The sequence below is a fragment of the Colletes latitarsis genome, chromosome 14 (genome assembly GCF_051014445.1).
Source record: "Colletes latitarsis isolate SP2378_abdomen chromosome 14, iyColLati1, whole genome shotgun sequence".
NCBI classification, from domain to species: Eukaryota; Metazoa; Arthropoda; class Insecta; order Hymenoptera; family Colletidae; genus Colletes; species Colletes latitarsis.
This window is the reverse complement of record NC_135147.1, coordinates 15,729,052-15,753,127: the sequence shown is the minus strand read 5'-3', so window position 1 is coordinate 15,753,127 and position 24,076 is coordinate 15,729,052. Positions and strand designations below refer to the sequence as shown.

The 24,076-nt window shown below is 32.6% G+C and overlaps 1 protein-coding gene across 6 annotated transcripts in view; it reads right to left on the bottom strand.

Moving 5' to 3' along the window:
• Positions 1 to 24,076, bottom strand: part of Arms (Ankyrin repeat-rich membrane spanning) — a 162,320-nt gene that overhangs the window by 49,804 nt on the left and 88,440 nt on the right. Inside the window, exon 2 of one of the 6 annotated variants that reach the window (XM_076782300.1) lies at positions 8,028 to 9,650. The exons of 3 other annotated variants lie outside the window; for them this stretch is intronic. In XM_076782300.1, coding sequence (XP_076638415.1) covers positions 8,028 to 9,551 — 1,524 coding nt within the window. In that variant the 5' untranslated portion in view covers positions 9,552 to 9,650. Of the gene's footprint in view, positions 1 to 8,027; positions 9,651 to 20,044; positions 20,440 to 24,076 lie in introns of those variants that run through there. 2 more of the 6 variants (XM_076782305.1, XM_076782303.1) reach the window with 2 other exon arrangements.

Below are 24,076 nucleotides of genomic sequence, written 5' to 3'. Positions count from 1 at the left end.
AAAACCCAGACCTAACCTCAAAACATACCGACATTCAATCTCTGTTTTGAGTACCTTTTATAAATTAAAAGGCTTCAATTCTTCTATTTTATAAATGAAATTATTCACGTAACGCAATTCATTAGCAACTGATGTTAAGGAAATAAAATAATTGTGATTAAAATCGTTTAAAATTGAGATATGAAATATAAGGAGTTCTCGTATTTATAAGGTTATGTTTTAACGGTAAAAACCCAGACCTAACCTCAAAATATACCGACATTCAATCTCTGTTTTGAGTACCTTTTATAAATTAAAAGGCTTAAATTCTTCTATTTTATAAATGAAATTATTCACATAACGCAATTCATTAGCAACTGATGTTAAGAAAATAAAATAATTGTGATTAAAATCGTTTAAAATTGAGATATGAAATATAAGGAGTTCTCGTATTTATAAGGTTATGTTTTAACGGTAAAAAAGTAAAAGTATAATAATTAAAAATAAGATAGTAACAAACCATAATTATTTTTAAAGCTGAAACCATAATGGATAGAATATCTATTATGTACATTTTAATTACGTCAATTTCAACAAAAATTTAGTTTGAGATTTTAAATTAAATTATCATTGTTTGGGTTTTAATCAATTGTTATAATTTGTAAGTTTAAAATATGTTTTTCATTATTTTTGGAATGTATCGCCTTTAATAAGTACCGTTTAGGTTTGTATAGTTCTAACTTTAAAATTTTGTATTTATAAGGTTATGTTTTAACGGTAAAAAAGTGAAAGTATAATAATTAAAAATAAGATAGTAACAAACCATAATTATTTTTAAAGCTGAAACTATAATGGATAGAATATCTATTATGTACATTTTAATTACGTTAATTTCAACAAAAATTTAGTTTGAGATTTTAAATTAAATTATCATTGTTTGGGTTTTAATCAATTGTTACAATTTGTAAGTTTAAAATATGTTTTTCATTATTTTTGGAATGTATCACTTTTAATAAATACCGTTTAGATTTGTATATTTCCAAGTTTAGAATTTGGGTGTTTTTCAATTCATACTATCTGTTTCTTTTGTGGAAATGGGAAGAAATAACGGAAGTTTTATTATTTTCTTTTAATTTGTCAATCTTTGATACTGAATATTTACTTTGGTTATTTTTATAATCATCTGCATTTTGATCACATATTCTGCGAATGAAACAAAATAATTTAATATGATTTTTTTGCAGAATTTAATATTTAGTGAAATAGTGTTCGGATAATGAAAATTCTACTGTATTTGTTGCAATTTTTTAACCATAATTTTCTTGAAATGCAATGCAAGTAACTTCCACACTTTTATTCTCACGTGCTGATTTAGTTTTATCTACCCAGGAGTAATTGTCACTTATCTGCGAATAGGATAACGTTTAACGATCATTTTATGAGACCGCTAAATTCCTCCGTTATCTTTTATCTGAGTTCAACAATAAAACAAAAAAGACGAATAAACAAATTGAATTAAGTGCAAATACCTGTTGACTTGAAAATTTTCAAAATCAAAACTACTGTAAAAGTACACCAAATATCATTAAACAATTTGCTTTAAAAATGCCTACAATAGTGTAAACTTATTTAATGTTTCACCAAGGCAAATAAATAAATAAGAAAAAAAATAAGAGGATAATATTTTTTCTTTACAATGAATGAAAGTATAATATGACTCGATAAGAATTTTGGGATCAGTTCTATTGAATTTTGTACAATAATAATACAAATTTATAATAATACAGTTTTGCTAAGAAAAAGTGAAATATTTAAAAATAAAAATAAAAATAAGTTTTGTTGATTAAAGACATTTCTATTTATATTGACGAAAAAGATACATTAAATCGGAACATATACAAAATTATACAAACTTGTTTTTGCAAGATCGAAGATTTTTGAATTTTTAATCAGAATAAAAATTTGTATATTTATCATTTGTATTTTTATGAGAGTAATATCAATAGATTGTTGAGATTTTCTCGTAAAAATTAAGAAGTGTTATATACTATTAATGTAAAACTATTTATTTTGTTACGTACTATGAATCGTATATGAGACTAAAAGATTTGGTGGTTTGAGCGTTGATCCGAAAAATATTTTACAGTTTCTTGACCAATAGGACAGTTTATATTAATTTTGCATATTTATATTATTTTTTGAGAAAAGGAGGTGACTCTCAATTTTTTAAACCTAGTGTCATATTCTTTCATGTCATCTGAAAGCGTTTGTCAAAACGAGTTCATGTATGCACTATGTGATGACCTTCCAGGTCACAGAAGATCAGGAAGGAAAGAAAGGTTTTGAATATTTCATGACATTGTGTTTATTAGAATTTTATAGTAATAAGATTACAAAAGATGTTTAAATATAACTTCTTTGTGCATGAAAACACATGCTTGTTGTATTTTAGATTTTTAATCATTTACATCTGTCGATCAAGTCATGCCAAAAAATAAAAATAAAATTCGTAAATGGAATGTTATGAAATATTCAAAATTTTTCTTTCATTCCTGATCTTCTGTGACCTCGAAGGTCATCGCATACAACACAAATGAATTCATCTTGACAAACACTTTCAGATGACACAAAAAGATATATGGCATTCTATTTAAAAAATTGACAATCGCCTCCATTTCTCAAAAAATAATATAAATATGTGAGATTGATATACATTGTCCTATTGGTCATATGACACTGTAAAACTTGTTTCCTTTTCATGTTTTTTAAATTAGAATTGTTTTCAAAAAACCTGGGATACAGGGTGTTCGGCCACACCTGGCAAAAATTGGAATGGGAGATTCCAGAGGTCAAAATAGGACGAAAATCAAGAAAACCAATTTCTTGATTGAGGCTTCGTTAAAAAGATATTAACATTTAAAGTTCCGTCTGTACTGAATTTTTTTTCTCGAAAATGCACAGAATTTCGGGGATATGTCTATTCACCAAAAATGATTGTAATTGACCCCTGTAACTAAATATAATTTTTTTTAGTATGATTTTAAATTTTTTAATTTTGTCGACAAACACAATTTCTCCAATTTTTTTCTCGAAAATGCGCAGAATTTCGGGGATATGTCTATTCACCAAAAATGATTGTAATTGACCCCTGCAACCGAAAATAATTTTTCCAGAATGATTTGAAATTTTTTTTTTTCGTTGAGGCATCTACCCCCTGTTGATGTTTCTTAAAAATTAGTTTTTCATTTTTAATAAATTTGATTGGCGCTGTACAGAAAAGTTGTTTAATACTTTTTTGTAGGTATCCAAGAGCTCTAGTTCCCTCCAAAATTTCAATGAAATATATTTACTATTGTAGGAGTTATGGCTGTTTGAAAATTGAACCATTTTTATGGGAGTTTTCTTATTTTGCGAAATCAAGGAATACCTTTTCGAATATTTTTGGAATTTCCACATATTCTTCACCAAAATACGCGTTGTTTGCATTTTGAAACATTAAAATCGTCCAATCCGTTCAGGAGTTATGACATTTTAAAAATTTGCATGAAATTTCAGGGAAGCATTTCTGGCTTCACATTAGATTGTCGCTAAGGAATTTTTTTCTCGACATTGCGTAGAATTTCGGGGGTATGTCTATTGAACAAAAATGATTATAATTAACCCCAGCAACTGAGAATAATTTTTTTAAAACGATTTGAAATTTTTTAATTTTGTCGAAAAATTTCACACCTTCTCGAATTTTTTTCTCGAAAGTGCGTAGGAATTCGGGGGTATGTCTATTGACCAAAAATGATTATAATTAACCCCAGCAACTGAAAATAATTTTTTTAAAACGATTTGAAATTTTTTAATTTTGTCGAAAAATTTCACACCTTCTCGAATTTTTTTCTCGAAAGTGCGTAGGAATTCGGGGGTATGCTTATTGACTAAAAATGAGTATAATTGACCTCTGTAACCAAAAATAATTTTTTCAGAATAATTTGAAATAATTTAATGTAATTTTTTAATAACTTTTTAAGGAAGCCTCGATCAACAAAATGATATTCTTGATTTTCGTCTTATTTTGGCCTCTAGAATCGAAAATTTTTTTCGGGAGTGTCCGAATATCCTGTATACACGTATACATAAGTAAAAGTTTTTAAAAATGATTCAAAGAACAAAAAATGTATCCGAATGACAAATAATTGAGAAAAAATTCCTTTGATTAGGATATCTATTTAAAGTCACGGTTTACAAACATACCTAAGATATCCTGATCAATCATTGAAATCTACATTCGCATAATAAAAAAATAATCCGAATGAGGTTCTGTTTCGACTTATTTTTACCTGAAAATCCACGCAAATCCATTGATAATACTCTCATGGCATAATGAAAAATATATAAATTTTTATTTTACATTAAAAGTTAATACACCAATACGCCAGTAAAATCAATTTGTAATTCAAAACTTTATTTTTAATGTCTATCATAATCATGTTTATGCGGAGAAGAAAAGATATATGAAACATTTTATAAAATGATCCTTGACAAAATTAGAACTATTTCTATTTATTCTTATTTTACGTATATTTAATCTAAATATTGTTAAATAGTCTGTAGATTTTATGTAATTTGTAATGTGTAATTTCTTATAAGAAAAGGGAGTATTAGTTGTACGCTATAAATAGGTTTAGATATCAATGGGGATCTTGTAATTCAATAGAGTAGTTATCTATTCAAAGGTACATAGATAGATTCATTGCCAGGAATGATGATGATGATTAATGAATATTAACCGTGACCTTGTCAAAGTATCTTTGCTCAGTTACCAGGGATTGAATGTTTGAAATGAATGTCGTCGTAAGTTAGCTGCTTTGAACGCGTATCTCCGAGCAATAATTTATGCTGATTTGTTAAACCACGATTCTACGGAAATATCTGACTCTGAAATCTCCAATTACAACGGATAGGAGACGTCTGACTCACAATCAGTTGAATACGATATCTCGTTAAAACCAGTATTTAAAAACGCGCTCGAAATATTCCAATTAATCACTGAAATGTCCATCAACTATGTACACAGCCATCTGATACGGACAGATTTTGATAAAATTTTATTTAAAAACACTTCGATACGTATACTTTTGAGTGGAAAGAAATTTGATTGATTGAAGTTAATAATTTGACAGGATTCAATATCTATAGTCGACCTATTTTTTCTTTGTATCCACTCAAGTTTACAATGTTGATATTGAATGCTTAAAAGAATTAGTTTTTATAATTATTTCTATTACATAACTTGATTATACAGGGTGTTCAGTCACCCCTGGGAAAAATTTTAATAGAGGATTTTAGAGGCCAAAATAAGACGAAAATCAAGAATACCAATTTGTTGATGGAGACTTCGCTAAAAAGTTATTAACAATTAAATTCAAAAATTTCAAATCGTTCTGGAAAAATTATTTTCGGTTGCGGGGGTCAATTACAATTATTTTTGGTCATTACACATACCTCCGAAATCCTACCCACTTACGAGAAAAAAAATCGGGTAGATATTAAAATTTTTCGATGAAAAAAAAAATTTTCAAATCGTTTTGGAAAAATTATTTTCAGTTGCGAGGGTCAATTACAATCATTTTTGGTCATTACATAAACCCTCGAAATCCTACGCACTTTCGAGAAAAAAATTCCTTACCGAAAATCTAATTAGATGCCTAAATTTTTCGATGAAAAAAAAAATTTCAAATCGTTCTGAGAAAATTATTTTCGGTTGCGGGGGTCAATTTCAATCATTTTTGGTGAATAGATATACCCCCGAAATCTTGCGCATTTTCGAGAAAAAAATTCAGGACGAGCGGAACTTTAAATGTTAATAACTTTTTAACGAAGCCTCAATCAAGAAATTGGTATTCTTGATTTTCATCTTATTTTGGCCTCTACAAACTCCTATAAAAATTTTTCCCAGGGATGGTCGAACACCCTGTATAACAGTGATAGTAATATTAACAATATTAGAAATAAAAGGTTTGATTTAAATTTAATCAAATCCTTTTCCTTTCTTCGACTTAAACTTACGATAATTTGCTAAACAATTAATATTAAGATTCGACATTTAATATTAAGATTAATGTTTAACGAAAAATTCGAGATGGTGTTTTTCGACAGAATTAAAAAATTTCAAATCGTTTTAAAAAAATTATTCTCGGTTGCTGGGGTCAATTATAATCATTTTTGGTCAATAGACCTATCCCCGAAATCCTACGCACTTTCGAGAAAAAAATTCGAGAAGATGTAAGATTTTTCGACAAAATTAAAAAATTTCAAATCGTTTTAAAAAAATTATTCTCAGTTGCTGGGGTTAATTATAATCATTTTTGTTCAATAGACATACCTCCGAAATTCTACGTAATGTCGAGAAAAAAATTCGAGAAGGTGTGAAATTTTTCGACAAAATTAAAAAATTTCAAATCGTTTTAAAAAAATTATTTATAGTTGCAAAGGTCAATTACAATCATTTTTAATGAATAGACATACTCCCGAAATCCTACGTACTTTCGAGAAAAAAATTCCTTACCGAAAATCTAATGTGAGGTCAGAAATGGTTCCTCGAAAATGTGAATTTTTGAAACATCATAACTCCTGAACGGATTGGACGATTTTAATGTTTTGAAATGCAAACAACGCGTATTTTGGTGAAGAATATGTGAAAATTCCAAAAATATTGGAAAAGTTATTCCTTGACTCTGCAAAATGAGAAAAACCCCATAAAAATGGTCCAATTTTCAAACAGCCATAACTCCTACAATAATAAATATATTTCATTGAAATTTTGGGGGGAACTAGAGCTCATGGAAACCTGTAAAAAGGTATTAAACAACTTTTCCGTACAGCCTCAATCAAAATTATTAAAAATGAAAAACGAATTTTTAAGAAATATCGACAGGGGATAGATGCTTCGACGAAAAAAAAAATTTCAAATCATTCTGGAAAAATTATTTTCGGTTGCAGGGGTCAATTAGAATCATTTTTGGTGAATAGACATATCCCCGAAATTCTGCGCATTTCGAGGAAAAAATTCAGTACGAGCGGAACTTTAAACGTTAATATCTTTTTAACGAAGCCTCAATCGAGAAATTGGTATTCTTGATTTTTGTCTTATTTTGGCCTCTAGAATCCCCCATTAAAATTTTTCCCAGGAACACCCTGTATAATAGTGATAGTAATATTGACAATATCAGAAATAAAAGGTTTGATTTAAATTTAATCAACCTTTACACTCCTTTACACACCCTGTACACACTCCTCGACCGACTTCCCAATATTCAGTCGTCTAAGACAGGGCCTGCTAGGAAGCTTTACTGATGAGTCCACTAGCAGGCCCGGATGAAACGCCCCCTCTCCTTTCCTTTCCTACCCTTCTACGATATTTCTCGAGATCCTACCACCCAGTGAAGCAAACACCACAGGAGCAAGCAAAGTACTTCCCTGTCCCCTGTGGTCTCCCCCTAGCCAACATTTCGCGGACGGTGCAATACATATGTACTATTCAGAGATGACTTGTTGGCTAGGCACCTACAAACTAAACGGGGCAAGGGCAAGGAGTGAAGGTCTTCGCGTCGCCTTATTCCCACTGGAGAGTCCCGCTCTGACGTCACGCTGCATAGTAGTAGGGTCTCCATAACCACGAGAGATACATTTTTGCCCTATTCACGGCTAGTATTTTGAGCGTACGGTTACGCCAATGCCTCTCAGTCTTGTCCTATCCTACTCTGTCCCTATACGTTTCGTTCGCGTCCTTTGTCACGCGATGGAATTGTAGTTGTAAGCAGCCCAGCCAATAACGATAATGCGTGTGAGGACAGGCGTCGCTATTAAGCTACGGCCAATCGGCGTGCCTAGCCAACAAGTCATCACTGGACAGTACATATCTAATACAATATCTTGTTGCTCCTCACAAAAGATCCATGCCAATCGGTTAATAAAAACAAAACCACAGCAAACAAACTCCACTCCGTTAGTCAGAAAAACAGACAGGAAAGGGGCGAGGTTGGGACACAGCGACTAACCGTCTGTGAGTGTCTGCGAATCCCGAAGTTGAACTTGCGACCGGATTCACCATCTGCGGCCGACGCGGTGAAGGTGATGGTGGGTACGTGAAAATACGGGAATACGTGATGATGGTGATGATGGTGGTGGTGAAAATATGAATGATCGTGTCGATCCTCCTCGTCGTCCCAAGCAGCGGACGGCTGATGTTCCGGTATGTGAAGTCGAAGGAAGGGCAGTTTCAGCCTGCGTCCGCTTATTCCGGGTTTCCCGACGTTCTCGACTATCGGCTGCGACGCGACGTTTTCGTCTCCCGATGGCAGTAAACACGTTGGAATGCCTGGACACGCGCTGATCAAACTCGTAGCCAAGCTCGAGCAGATCGCAGCGTTCGCGATGCTGGATCGTCTTATCGGATTCACCACCGTTCCCGACAACACGTCGTCGTAGGTCGGGATCTTGAGGGCGTCTTTCGAAATCTGATCAACGTTCGTCATAGGCAAAGTCAATCTTCTCTTCGCGGTTGCCTCTTCAGCGCCTTTCGAGCGTTCCACTGTGTCTCGTTCGCTTTCGAACGACTCCTGTTTTTTCTGGGGGGAGGCGATTTCTGGGTGGAGCGTGGCCGTGGAATGTCGCCTGAGAAACGAGGAAGAGCTCGAAATTTGAGAAGTCGTATCCGATCGTACGATCGAACGCGTATATACCACCGTTTGTTGCGTATCCTGAATTTCTTCGTCATTGGTTGTCGAACGAGGTGCTCTCAGGTTCAATGGTACCGGGATTTCATCGCTGGTTGCGACAACTTGGCCGCGATCCTTGCTCGTTGCGTCAAAAGCATAGTTTGGAATTTCGGCCGAAGAGACGAAACCCGAGTTTGGCCCGCGGTCGTACTTCTTAATGGAATTTATGTTTTCGTTCGCAACACCGCTGACTGAATACTTCGTGGAACAGAGAACTTCAAAGTTCTCGTGGAACGGGGCCAAATTCTGCTCCGCGTTCGTCATCGACGCCGTTAAGCTCTCGTTTCCAGCAATTACCGTCAGATTTTCATTCGAAATACCCGCTTGTCCCTCGAGTTCGTTTTCGATTCCATCGATTTTCTTATTTTCCGGATCCTTGGGTCCTGGATAGCTCGTATGCTCGAAATTATGGCGCTCTTTTCGCTCAGCAGATCCTTCGTAGGCAAAATCGAATTCCTTTTCGATTTCTGTAGTCTTCGAAGGACTCTCTGCGGAAATTTCACTTTCCCGAATTCCCCCATTTTTGCATTCGGTTGTTTCCACGGATTCTTTGGTCGAATCTAGCACCGAAGGGGGACGATCGACTGGATTTGTGTTCCCCGAATTCTGACCAGTGGTTACCAATATTCCAGGATCGGCTTCTATCTTAATAGAAATTCTTCTCTCTGTCAAAGCAGACGCCGCCCCCGTCGATTCTCTGGACGATAAGTTCTCGGTCTCTTTGTTCTCCTCGTCCTCCTCCTCGATGCTGATGCGAAAATGATGCGTCGTGATCTTGATGCGATCGTCTTTGGCCTTCCGCATGGCATTCTTTTTTCGATGAGCTCACAATGACAATTGAGAACGATACTTGCTAGATGAGCGCGCGGCGAATTATGGTCGTCGCTCGGTGATTGAACATTTCTAACATAAGTAGAAAGGGACAGTGGCGATTACGAAATATTTACAGTGACTGCCATTTAAAATTGTAAACTTAATAGGTTCAGCCGATATTTTTTCCAATAAAACATGAAAATTGTACTAAATTACTGAAACTCGTATAGAGGCATATAGTGTAATGTTTTTTTATTTGATACATAACAATAATAACAGTTTTTTTGTATTGTTATTATGTATCAAATAAAGAAACATTACACTATACAGGGTGTTTGGCCACCCCTGGGAAAAATTTTAATGGGTGATTCTAGAGGCCAAAATAAGACGAAAATCAAGAATACCAATTTGTTGATGGAGGCTTCGTTATAAAGTTATTAACATTTAAAGTTCCGCCCGTATTGAATTTTTTTCTCGAAAATGCGCAAGATTTCGGGGGTATGTTTATTCACCAAAAATTATTGTAATTGACCCCCGCAACCGAAAATAATTTTTCCAAAACGATTTGAAATTTTTTTTCCCATCGAAAAATTTTACACCTTCTGGAATTTTTTTCTCGAAAGTGAATAGGATTTCGGAGGTATGTCTATTCACCAAAAATTATTGTAATTAACCACTGCAACTGAAAATAATTTTTCCAGAACGATTTGAAATTTTTTTTTTGGTCGAATTTAGGCACCTAATTAGATTTTCGGTAAGGAATTTTTTTCTCGAAAGTGCATAGGATTTCGGGGGTATGTGTAATGAGCAAAAATGATTGTAATTGTCTCCCGCAACTGAAAATAATTTTTCCAAAACGATTTGAAATTTTGTTTTTCCGTCGAAAAATTTCACACCTTCTGGAATTTTTTTCTCGAAAGTACGTAGGAATTCGAGGATGTGTCTATTCACCAAAAATGATTGCAATTGACCCCCGCAACCGAAAATAATTTTTCCAAAACGATTTGAAATTTTTTTTTTCTGTCGAAAAATTTCACACCTTCTGGAATTTTTTTCTCGAAAGTACGTAGGAATTCGAGGATGTGTATATTCATCAAAAATAATTGCAATTGACCCCCGCAACCGAAAATAATTTTTCCAAAACAATTTGAAATTTTTTTTTTCATCGAAAAATTTCACACCTTCTGGAATTTTTTTCTCAAAAGTGGATAGGATTTCGGAGGTATGTGTATTCACCAAAAATGATTGTAATTAACCCTCCTAGCTAAAAATAATTTTTCCAGAACGATTTGAAATTTTTGAATTTAATTGTTAATAACTTTTTAACGAAGCCTCAGTCAAGAAATTTTTATTCTTGATGTTCGTCTTATTTTGGCCTCTAGAATCCCCCATTAAAATTTTTCCCAGGGGTGGCTAAACACCCTGTATGTATAGTGTAATTTAAAATATGTCTTTCCTATTTTCTCGATGCGAAGAAGTTTGACGAGACAACTTTTACAGGATTTGTGCACTTCTTTAGTCTGACTTCTGCGGCTGTATTTATCGTAAAAAGTTCTCTTCGATCTTATTTTCTTCGTTGAGAACTAGTTAACAAAATGGTGTTTTACATATTTTGTGAAATTCTGCCCAATTTCGGAAATACAGCGTAAATATTGAAAAACTGCATCCTTTTTGTAAATATTCTAAATCAGCTGATAAATACACCCATTCAAGCAATTCCTAATTCTGATTATGGCACCCTAGAGTCGATTTTTCGTTTCTGAGAACTTGCCTAAGAGTGCAATATGCTGTAAAAATGTTTAAAGAAGGAGATCGCATTAATAATAAATTATGAAGATATTTACGAATAAATATGATAAAACATGATTTTTCTCGCCAATTACAGATTCCAGAAGTAAGTGTACCACGAATGAAAAAATACTTAAATAAATGTGTCCGCCAGGAAAATATAAAGCGAGTTTCAAGAAAATATAATTTACTTGGCCAAGTAGACCGGGAAAGATCCGCGATAAGTTGGCGATAAAAAGTAGAAAATCGAGAATGGAATTCACACAAATTACAAAAATTTCTAAAATTGTAGGATTTTAAATTTTTAAATAGAAATTTATTATACCATGATTAATATATCTAAATAAATATAAAGAATAAATAAATCTTAAAAATCTTATCAATATTATCAAGCATCGTTATTATACAAATTATAAATAAAAACTCACAGACATTATGGTTTTTGAAGCATAATATGCGACCCAAAGTCACAGTAGACTTAATACGAACTCAATCACACTAAATTCAAGCACGAAATTTATTAAAACGGAGTACTACATTCGGTTACACTGCTCTATGAATACCTCTATTTGATAATCTAATCCTTATCTCGTCTAGCGTAAACTATGAAACCGATGACTCACGTCTAAAATCATCTACCAACTATGAAAGTAAATAAAATTCACAATGATTACGCGTGTGTTTCTTTTTATTGAATCGTGCTCTTAGATTGCAAATTCTAATGAGCTCGTCAACTGGATTGCAACATACCGATCCACGCGATCTATGCAACCGCAGCTTTATTTAGATCATTTTTATGAATATCGTATAAGATAACTCTATTTCTAATAATATTGTTTTCAAGAAATTCAGCTTATCATTTTCATATTATTTTATTAATTTCATTTTAATGAGAATACTTAGATGGAAAGAATATTGAAAAATGTTTACATCACGTTCGAACGTTTGCATAAATACTCAACAGTCTACGTGATATTATTCGATGAATTTTATACATATCTGGTGTATAGTGATACGGGGCAAATATGCAAAATGTATCTAGAATATGTGTTATTATCATTCTAGATAATATTATCAGATAATAGCTATGGTTGGGTCATTTATGACCCGTTAGTGTTTCGTATAGAAAACGATGAACAATTTTTTTACGAATGTGATTATATATTGTATGGGATAAATTCTAGTTAATATTATCAGATAATAGCTATCGTTGGGTCACTTATGACCCGTTGGTGTTTTGTAGAGAAAACGATGAACAATTTTTTTACGAATGTGATTATACAGGGTGTTCAGCCACCCCTGGGAAAAATTTTAATGGGAGATTCTAGAGGCTAAAATAAGACGAAAATCAAGAATACCAATTTGTTGATGGAGGCTACGTTACAAAGTTATTAACGTTTAAAGTTCCGCCCGTACAGAATTTTTTTTCTCGAAATTCGCAGGATTTCAGGGTTAGGTCTGTTCACCAAAAATTATTATAATTGACCCCCGCATCTGAAAATAATTTTTCCAAATCAATTTGAAAATATTTTTTTTCACCGAAAAATTTAGCCTATCCCTGTCAATCTTTTTTTTTAAATTCGTTTTTCATTTTTAGTAATTTTGTTTGAGGACCTATAAAAAAGTTGTCTAATACTTTTTTGTAGGTACCCATGAGCTATACTTCAGAAAAAAGTTTCACTGAAATATATTCACTATTGTAGGAGTTATGGCTGTTTGAAAAGTGAACCATTTTCATAGGGTTTTTCTCACTTTACGGGGTCAAGGAATAACTTTTACAATATTGTCAGAATTTCCACATATTCTTGACAAAAATACGCGTTGTTTGCCGTTTGAAACATTAAAATCCTCCAATCCGTTCAGAAGTTATGACGTTTTAAAGATACATAAGAAATTTTCAAGTGACATTTCTATTCCAAAATTATATTTTCGGTAAGGAATTTTTTTCTCGTAAATGGTTAGGATTTAGAGGGTATGTCTATTAACCAAAAATTATTGTAATTGACCCCTGCAATCGAAAATAATTTTGTCCAAAGTAATTTAAAATTTTTTAATTTAATTTTTTAATAACTTTTTAACGAAGTCTCAATAAAGAAATTGATATTCTTGATTTTCGTCTTATTTTAGTCTCTAGAATCTCCCATTAAAATTTTTCCCAGAGGTGGCCGAACACCCTGTATAATCACGTATACATAAAAATGAATGTATTACTATTACAAGAATGATCAAATTCACGTGGATAACGAACAAGTGAGAACCAAGAGAATGTTTATGCTATTTGCATGACTTCAAGTGAGACTATGCCTTGTGCGTGTACGAATCGTTGATGAATTGATAAATAGATCAAAATTAGAGTTACGTAAGAGAGAAGGAAGTGTGAATTAATGTAAGGAAACGATAAGACATTCCAAGTGAGAAAACTCGAATGATATGCATAAAATATTAACACGTATATGTATATCAGCTTAATAACATATAAACTGTGCTATTAGAGTTCATTCACACTTTTCGATTTTAGTAAAAAGGTGAAAAATGTCGAAAGTTGACTGTAGAACATTATGTTTATCCAGGAAATAATATAATACATCTAACTCCAAAAATTTTATTCGATGAAGCAAAAATCATAAAAATCAATTTTTGTTGATTTTTGTTGTCAATGCTATCTGTGTTGAATTGGAAACTCGAAGTCTAAAAAAGTGGTCTCTCTGAATTACAAGGACTATAATGACCCAAAACACAGTCATTTTTAGTCGCAACATTGAATTTCGAGAAGGAATCAAAAAGCTACTTTTTAAAAATAGTTTGCAGTATTACATAATGACAATAAACATAATACAAAATGTGACGAACGTCACAAATGTTCAAAATATACAGCGCGTTCGGCCACCCATGGGAAAAATTTTAATGGGGGATTCTAGAGGTTAAAATAAGATGAAAATCAAGAATACCAATTTCATGATGGAGGCTTCGTTAAAAAGTTATTAACAATTAAATTCAAAAATTTCAAATCGTTTTGGAAAAATTATTTTCGGTTGCAGGGGTCAATTACAATCAATTTTGATGAATAGACATACTCCCGAAATCCTACACACTTTCGAGAAAAAAATTCCTTACCGAAAATATAATCTGAGGCCTGAAATGGTTCCTCGAAATTTCATGCGAATCTTTTAAATGTCATAACTTTTGAACGGGTTGGAGGATTTTAAAGTTTCAAAATGCAAACAACGCGTATTTTGATACGGAATATGTAAAAATTCCAAAAATATCTGGAATGTTGTTCTTAACCCCGTAAAGTGAGAAAAACCCCATAAAAATGGTCCAATTTTCAAACGACCATAACTCCTACAATAGTGAGTGTATCTCATTGAAATTTAATGCGGAAGTAGAGCTCATGGATACCTGCAAAAAAGTATTAGACAACTTTTCCGTACAGCGTCAACCAAATGTATTAAAAATTAAAAACGAATTAAAAAAAAAAAATCGACAGGGGGGTCCGGTGCTTAAACTTTTCGACGAAAAAAAAAAATTTCAAATCGTTTTAAAAAAATTATTTATAGTTGCAAAGGTCAATTACAATCATTTTTAATGAATAGACATACTCCCGAAATCCTACGCACTTTCGAAAAAAAAATTCCTTATCGAAAATATAATCTGAGGCTTGAAATGGTTCCTCGAAATTTCGTGCGAATCTTTGAAACATCATAACTCCTGAACGGATTGGACGATTTTAATGTTTCAAAATGCAAACAACGCGTATTTTGGTGAAGAATATGTAGGAATTCTAACAATATAGAAAAAGTTGTTCCTTGTTCCAGTAAAGTTAGAAGAACCCCATAAAAATGTTCCGATATTCAAACGGCCATAACTCCTACAATAGTGAATATATTTCGATGAAACTTGTTTCTGAAGTAGTGCTCACGGGTGCCTACAAAAAAGTATTAGACAATTTTTCTGTAGGGTGTTAAACAGAACTATTAAAAATTAAAAACAAATGTAAAAAAAAAATCGACAGGGGCTAGGTGTCTAAATTTTTCGGCGAAAAAAAAAATTTCAAATCGTTCTGGAAAAATTATTTTCGGTTGCGGGGGTCAATTACAATAATTTTTGATGAATAGACATACCCCCGAAATCTTGCGCATTTTCGAGAAAAAAATTCAGTACGGGCGTAACTTTAAACGTTAATATCTGTTTAAAGAAGCCTCCATCAACAAATTGGTATTCGTGATTTTTGTCTTATTTTGGCCTCTAGAATCCCCCATTAAAATTTTTCCCAAGTGTGACCGAACACCCTGTAAAAAATTGCATTCGTATCGAATACTTTTAACGAAAAAATGCTGTAATTCCGTGGATAAATCGTAAATTCAGAAATATGTGTATTTTAATATAAAGATAAAAATCTGCTAGAGTTCATTCTATGACGTCTAGCAAGCTTGAAAGAGAGGGTCACAAGTGACACGATTTCTCCATCCGATCATTCGCAATCCGACTGTTAACGAAGGCATCAGTAATCTGCTGTGAATCACGGACGCGACGAGTATAATTACTGATCTTAGCACTGCTGACATTGCTAGCGAAATCGACAAGGCACGTGTTTCCATCCCGGAAGTCCGAGCACCGAGTGTTATAAAAGAGGCTAGAATAGCCAAAAGACAGGAAAATTTGGCCAGCAGTGTCTTTTCTGCTGCTACGAAGAGTAATATAAATCTAGAATAGCTGAGTAATGGTGGAATACAAGTTGTCAACTCTAACGTTGAAATACCAGTTCCGAATACTTTAATCGCGTTTCACTTGAAATTATAAAAAAACTATGTTGGCCATTAGTCACTTAGTTCGTACACTGTTAATATAAACATACGCATAATCCTAACGTGGTACAATGAAGGAAAACTCCCTGATAGATTGTCAATGTGTTAAGGAGCCATTCCACCTTGTAAGCAAGAAAAAAAGATGTTTCTTTGTGATTTTTTTTTTTACGGGCTATTAAAGAGCGATTAATTTCGGGTTTTATGGATATATTTATTATACAGGGTGTTCAGCTACCCATGGGGAAAATTTTAATGGGGGATTTTAGAGGCTAAAATGAGACGAAAATCAAGAATACCAATTTGTAGATGGAGGCTTCGTTAAAAAGTTATTAACAATTAAATTCAAAAATTTCAAATCGTTCTGGAAAAATTATTTTCGGTTGCGGGGGTCAATTACAATCATTTTTGGTGAATACATATTCCTTCGAATTCTTTCACACTTTCGAGAAAAAAATTCAGGAAGGTGGACAAATTTTTCGACAAAATTAAAAAATTTCAAATCGTTCTGGAAAAATTATTTTCGGTTACGGGGGTCAATTACAATCACTTTTGGTCATTACAAATACCCTCGAAATCCTATGCACTTTCCAGAAAAAAAATTCCTTACCGAAAATCTAATTAGGTGCCTAAATTTTTTCGACGAAAAACAAAAATTTCAAATCGGTCTGGAAAAATTATTTTCGGTTGCGGGGGTCAATTACAATCATTTTTGGTGAATAGACATACCCCCGAAATTCTACCCACTTTCTAGAAAAAATTTCGAGGTGTAAAATTTTTGACAAAATTAAAATATTTCAAATCATTCTGAAAAAAATATTGTTAGCTGTGGGAGTCAATTACAATCATTTTTGGTGAATAAACATACCCCCGAAATCTTGCGCATTTTCGAGAAAAAAATTCAGTTCGAGCGGAACTTTAAACGTTAATAACTTTTTAACGGAGCCGCCATCAACAAATTGGTATTCTTGATTTTCGTCTTATTTTGGCCTCTGGAATCTCCCATTGAATCTTTCCCTGTGGTGCCCGAACACCCTGTATACTTTTTTTTACGAGGCCTTCATTGAATTCATTGGAACTTCTACAATTTTTAATAGTTTTGTACGAAAAAAGTTGTGAATATTCTTGAAACATATAACTTTAAATATAAATTCAAACTAAATGAGAAAGAAATACCTTCCTTTATCAAAAATTTGAAAGGGATCTTTCAAAAATTGTAATTTAGATAGAGCTCTAGAACGCAATTTTTTAATGTTTCTTTTTCAATTTTTTGAAGTGGAACGGTCACATATTTTTGTGTCAAGTTTGGACACATATATTTAGATCTATATATGAAGAATATCCACAATTTTTTTCATATAAAAATATTGAATATTTTAGAAATTACAGTAATCTTAGATAAGGTTCTCCAAAAAAAATTGTTTCCATGGTTGCCACGATTCCCTGATTTTTCTGCCCATTAACACTAGATTTACTGAATTTTACTGAAATGAGCCAATTTGACTCATACAACAAAATTCAAGTTGTTTGCAAAAAAAGATAGTTCCAAATCAATTTAAATGAAAGATTTATTATTAAAAATTTCATTGAAAACATTTTTTACGTATACACTGTGTTTTTAAAATACATTTAGCAAAAGAAATTTTTTCTGATTTTTTCCAACGATGGCAACCCTACGTAATTAGATGTAAAATAAATATCAATTGAAATACCTTTTACAAATAAATATCGAAATTGGTAAACAAAATTATTTGACAAAACATTGATTTTATAAAATTATATTATTTCACTAAAAATGCTCTGTTTACGCGCGATGTATAAAAATAAAAAAACCAAAAAAGCATGTAAAAAAATAAACATTGGTAACATTTTTAATTCAAAGAATCTGTTTTCTGTATTTTTTGCTTTTAAATAACAATAGTGAACAGTCGAATTCCCGCCAAATCTGTTCCAGTAGAACTCGAGATATCGTGGCAACCATTTCGAAAAAACGATTTCGAGAAACTCACGTTCAAAGTTTTGCATTATTGCAAAGAAATATTCGCTATTTTTTCGAATTCTATTTTAAAGTAGAACACCCCCACGAACACAAGCAGTTCGAGGACCCCTGAGAGTCCGCGGGGCACAATTAACACTTCGACTGTCACGTCACCCATGTATGGGTGACAGGATTTACCATTATGATACAAAAAAAATTAATTCTCAAGTTAAGACATCGAGGGAAATAAATTTGGACAGAATTTGTGAATTTTAACAAGGCTACAAAAATAACTACCGAAACAAATGTTAGGTTATGTAGTTTGCAATGGTCTAAAATAAAAATATTACTTTTGCAAAATATTACACTGTTTTGATCAGGCAACGAACGTGTTAACGAAACATTCCTCTAAACTATGTATGTATTTAATACATACAAAAATAAATATTGAAACAAATTTTAGGTTATGTAGCTTGCATTGGTCTAAAATAAAAATGTTACTTTTTCAAAATGTTATACTGTTTTGATTTACCAGCGAACATGTTAAGGAAACACTCCTCTAAACTATGTATGTATTTAATACATACAAAAATAAGTACTGAAACAAATTTTAGGTTATGTAGCTTGCAATGGTCTAAAATAAAAATATTACTTTTTCAAAATGTTACACTGTTTTGATCAGGCAGCCAACGTTTTAACGAAACTCTAAACTATGTATGTATTTAACACATACAAAAATAAATACTGCATCAAATTTTAGGTTATGTAGCTTGCAATGGTCTAAAATAAAAATATTACTTTTTCAAAATGTTACACTGTTTTGATCAGGCAGCCAACGTTTTAACGAAACTCTAAACTATGTATGTATTTAACACATACAAAAATAAATACTGCATCAAATTTTAGGTTATGTAGCTTGCAATGGTCTAAAATAAAAATGTTACTTTTTCAAAATGTTATATTGCTTTGATCAGGCAGCGAACGTGTTAACGAAACACTTCCCTAAACTATGTATGTATTTAATACATATAAAGATAAATACTGCAACAAATTTTAGGTTATGTAGCTTACAATGGTCTAAAATAAAAATGTTACTTTTTCAAAATGTTACACTGTTTTGATCAGGCAGCAAACGTGTTAACGAAACACTCCCCTAAACTATGTATGTATTTAATACATACAAAAATAAATATTGAAACAAATTTTAGGTTATGTAGCTTACAATGGTATAAACTAAAAATGTTATACTGTTTTGATTTGCCAGCGAACGTGTTAACGAAACACTGCTCTAAACTATGTATGCATTTAATACATACAAAAATAAATATTGAAACAAATTTTAGGTTATGTAGCTTACAATGATGTAAACTAAAAATGTTACTTTTTCAAAATGTTATATTGCTTTGATCAGGCAGCGAACGTGTTAACGAAACACTTCTCTAAACTATGTATGTATTTAATACATATAAAGATAAATACTGCAACAAATTTTAGGTTATATAGCTTGCAATGGTCTAAACTAAACATGTTACTTTTGCAAAATATTATACTGTTTTGATTTGCCAGCGAACGTGTTAACGAAAGACTCCCCTAAACTATGTATGTATTTAATACATACAAAAATAAGTACTGCATCAAATTTTAGGTTATGTAGCTTGCAATGGTGTAAACTGAAAATGTTACTTTTGCAAAATGTTATCCTGTTTTGATCTGCCAGCGAACGTGTTAACGAAACACTCCTCTAAACTATGTATGCATTTAATACATACAAAAATAAATACTGCATCAAATTTTAGGTTATGTAGCTTGCAATGGTCCAAACTAAAAATGTTACTTTCGCAAAATGTTATCCTGTTTTGATCTGCCAGCGAACGTGTTAACGAAACACTGCTCTAAACTATGTATGTATTTAATACCGTGAAAGACGGACCCTCGATAAGGTGGTGAGCCTGAGCATCTTTTCCAAATTTATGCTGCTCATCGGTCCTCGGCTCGGTGCCCCTTTTGCTTCAGATCGTCGCGCGGCTCCCGAACTGTTCGACGTACTCGCGCGGGCACGAACGTACTCACGCGATCCGCGACGGTAACGGATCGTTTAAGTACATCGCGCAGCCAGATCGTGCCACATTTATATATCCGTCACGGGTTCTTTAAAGTCGTGTACATAGCCGAGCAACGATCGCGCGTGGCGTCGCCGGCGTGCGTCGATCGGCCTTGCGCGTCGATGCCCGCGATCGTCGCCGCGACGTTCCAGGAAACGAATGGCAGATACACGATGCACAACTTGGGCAACAATCGCTAACGCCAGCGAACAAATCCCCCCAAAACACGTCACCGTGAACCGCCCCCCCCCGGTCCTCATTCACGGTTGGACGCAATTATTTAACCAGTTAACTGTTTCTGACGAGTAGACTCGTCATGCTACAAAATTTCACACTTTTTTCAGGACTAGTATTTATATATTTGTCATGAAAAAAGTGTAAAATTTTGTGTTACGACGAGTATACTCGTCATGAAAAAAGTGTAAAATGTTGTATTATGACGAGTATACTCGTCATGAAAAAAGTGCACAATTTTGTGTTGCGACGAGTATACTCGTCATGAAAAAAGTGCAAAATTTTGTGTTGCGACGAGTATACTCGTCATGAAAAAAGTGTGAAATTTTGTGTTACGACGACTATACTCGTCATGAAAAAAGTGTGAAATTTTGTAGTATGACGAGTATACTCGTCATGAAAAAAGTGTAAAATTTTGTGTTATGACGAGTATATTCGTCATGAGTAATAAGTAGTGACAATTTACAGTTTAAATTGCAATTTTAGTGAAAACTAAAATATATTCATAAACTTTAAGATGTTTGAAATATTTTGAAGCCCGTCGAAATAAAAGGAACAAATAAAAGTTTATAAATAATTAATATAAAAAAAATCGTATATAGTATGAATTATTTTTCGTAAATGTATCGTTGTCTTTTATTATTCCATTATGCATTGTACCATGCTTTGCTCGATACCATTCTCTAACAGCGAATTAAAGTAAAAAACTGATTTTTTATGTTTTTTTTTCGTTCGTATGCAAAATATTTATGTTAATTTAAGTAAATAAATAAATGTAAGTAATGAAATAAAAAAATAAAAGTCATTTTATTACAATCTAATTTCATATTACACATACTCTGTGTTTGACGAGTATACTCGTCATCGCTAAATTTGTACGACGCAGTTTAGATACGCATTTTCCAAGGAGGTCGAAACAGTTAACTGGTTAAGAGGCCTCTTTACTGTGTGGGATTAAAAAAAACGAATTTTTTTTTTGCGTTTTCCTTTAGTATGTAGTCTTGAAAAAATATCTACTAAATATTAAATTGAAATTCTGGAAGCTAACGAAGTTATAGCGTAGTAAAATGTACCACGCGCAGGTATAACAACTGGACGTAAAACTTTAAAGCTGTTTTTCTAGAAACTACATTTTTCGACATATCGTAGACAATAACATGAGAACTATTCAAGATATCAACATCAAATTTATGCAGTATCTTTAGAACTGGACTCTCTATAGCATGATTTAAGATAGCTGCGATATATGCAATACTTTTTCTTTTATTAACAAAAAAGCAACCGAATATATGAAAATATTCAGTACCTTTTCGTAAAATAACAACCATCGTGTCATTTTTCGTTTTTTTGAAAAGATCTTAGTTCATGATACAACCAAACTTATCTATATTAAGAATATCTTTGGTTTTTCGATTTCGAATAACTTATGGACACTTGATATTTGTTATAGTCTACTAAATCGATTTTCAAAATTATTAACGCCAATAATATTAATGTTTTCGTATAAATGAACGTAAGAATTTTTATTACTGACGATTTTATACTTTTTCTTATTTTTAAAGCGAGTGTTTTACACTTAAGCAATAGTTGTTTTTCGTGACAACAAACTTATCATTTATTTAAATAATCGACTGAAACAATTTGAGATTTGAAATGTACAAAATATGCAACGTCTTTTTCATTGCTTAGACTACATTACTGTACAATTTAAATTTGACGCATTCATAATTCTTTGAATTTCCATTGAGGGGAATTACCGGAATACTAACGCCATCTTTCGGATCACGGTCATGAATGGAGTTTAACCACGATCGTGGTCGTGATTTTGTGATCACTGTGATAAATCACTGTTGAAGATTTTGCACGCCATCTCTATTAAATTTATAATAAATATATTCACAAAACCTGGAATTAATCGCTCTTTAACCAGTTAATTGTTCGACCTCTTTGAAAAATGCATGTCTAAATTGCGTCGTACAAATTTAGCGTCGACGAGTATACTCGTCAAACACAGGCTACGTGTAATATGAAATTAGGTTGTAATAAAATGACTTTTATTTTTTTATTTCATTACTTACATTTATTTATTTACTTAAATTAACATAAATATTTTGCATACGAACGAAAGAAAAACATTAAAAATCAATTTCTTACTTTAATTCGCTATTAGAAAATGGTAAAGCAAAGCATGGTACAATGCATAATGGAACTTCGCAACGTGGACACCAATATATGAATCCGTAATTGCTTCTGTGATGACTAATAAAAGACAACGATACATTTACGAAAAATAATTCATACTATATGCGGTTTTTTTTATATTAATTATTTATAAACTTTTATTTGTTCCTTTTATTTCGACGGGTCTGGAAATATTTCAAACATCTTAATGTTTACGAATATAATTCAGTTTTCAATAAAATTGCAATTTAAACTGCAAATTGTCACTACTTATTACTCATGACGAATATACTCGTCATAACACAAAATTTTACACTTTTTTCATAACAAGTATACTCGTCGTAACATAAAGTTTTACACTTTTTTCATGACGAGTATACTCGTCATAACACAAAATTTTACACTTTTTGCATGACGAATATACTCGTCATAATACAAAATGTTGCACTTTTTTCATGACTAGTGTACTCGTCGTAACACAAAATTTTACTCTTTTTTCATGACGAGTATACTCGTCAGAAATAGTTGACTGGTTAATAGTCCCGCAAAAAAAAATCACAATCTTTTTTTTCTTGCTTACAAGGTAGAATGGCCCCTTAAATCGTGAGAAGACTGATTGAGATTTCGACACTGGTTACCTGAATTCTCTTGGGAACCGGAATAAACATCATCAATTTCAGCCTCGGAATGCGACGGGATGACGAGGGACGGGCGGGGTCGACTCTCGTGATGCAACCGATAAATTGATTTAGCGACGAAGCTAACCGGGCTCCGCCGTGGTTTCATTCGATTATGTTCACCCCAGCTGAATCTACGGCTTTGAATACTCATTGCTTACAGATTTTACGCGGCAACGGCGATTCTTTCTATGGGAGATTTCGTTTCGATGGGTCAAATTCGACTCCTAATTCTCGGACTACAATTTTAACATGTCTGCCAGACCAAACCCCTCAAATTGTCCAGGAAACGAAACTTTGTTGTTAGACAACTGGAAACTACCATACCCATCATTTGTTAATAATGACCCGTTAAAATTCAAGGCTTATATCTGGATTTATTTTCTTTGACGTGTAATCTTGAGAACTAATTGTTTTAGTTCCTTAGTGAAAAATCATGTGACCCATATACAGGGTGTTCGGCCACCCCTGGGAAAATTTTACTAGCGGATTCTAGAGGCCAAAATAAGACGAAAATCAAGTGTATCAATTTGTTGATGGAGGTTTCGTTAAAAAGTTATAGAAACATTTCAGGCTACACAGTATATTTTTGATAAAGAATTTTATTCTCGAAAGTACGTAGGATTTCGTGGATATGTGTATTCACCAAAAATGATTGTAATTGACTCCTGCAACTAAAAATAATTTTTTTAGAACGATTTGAAGTTTTTTTTCCGTCGAAAAATTTAGACACCCTCTATCGATTTTTCTTAAA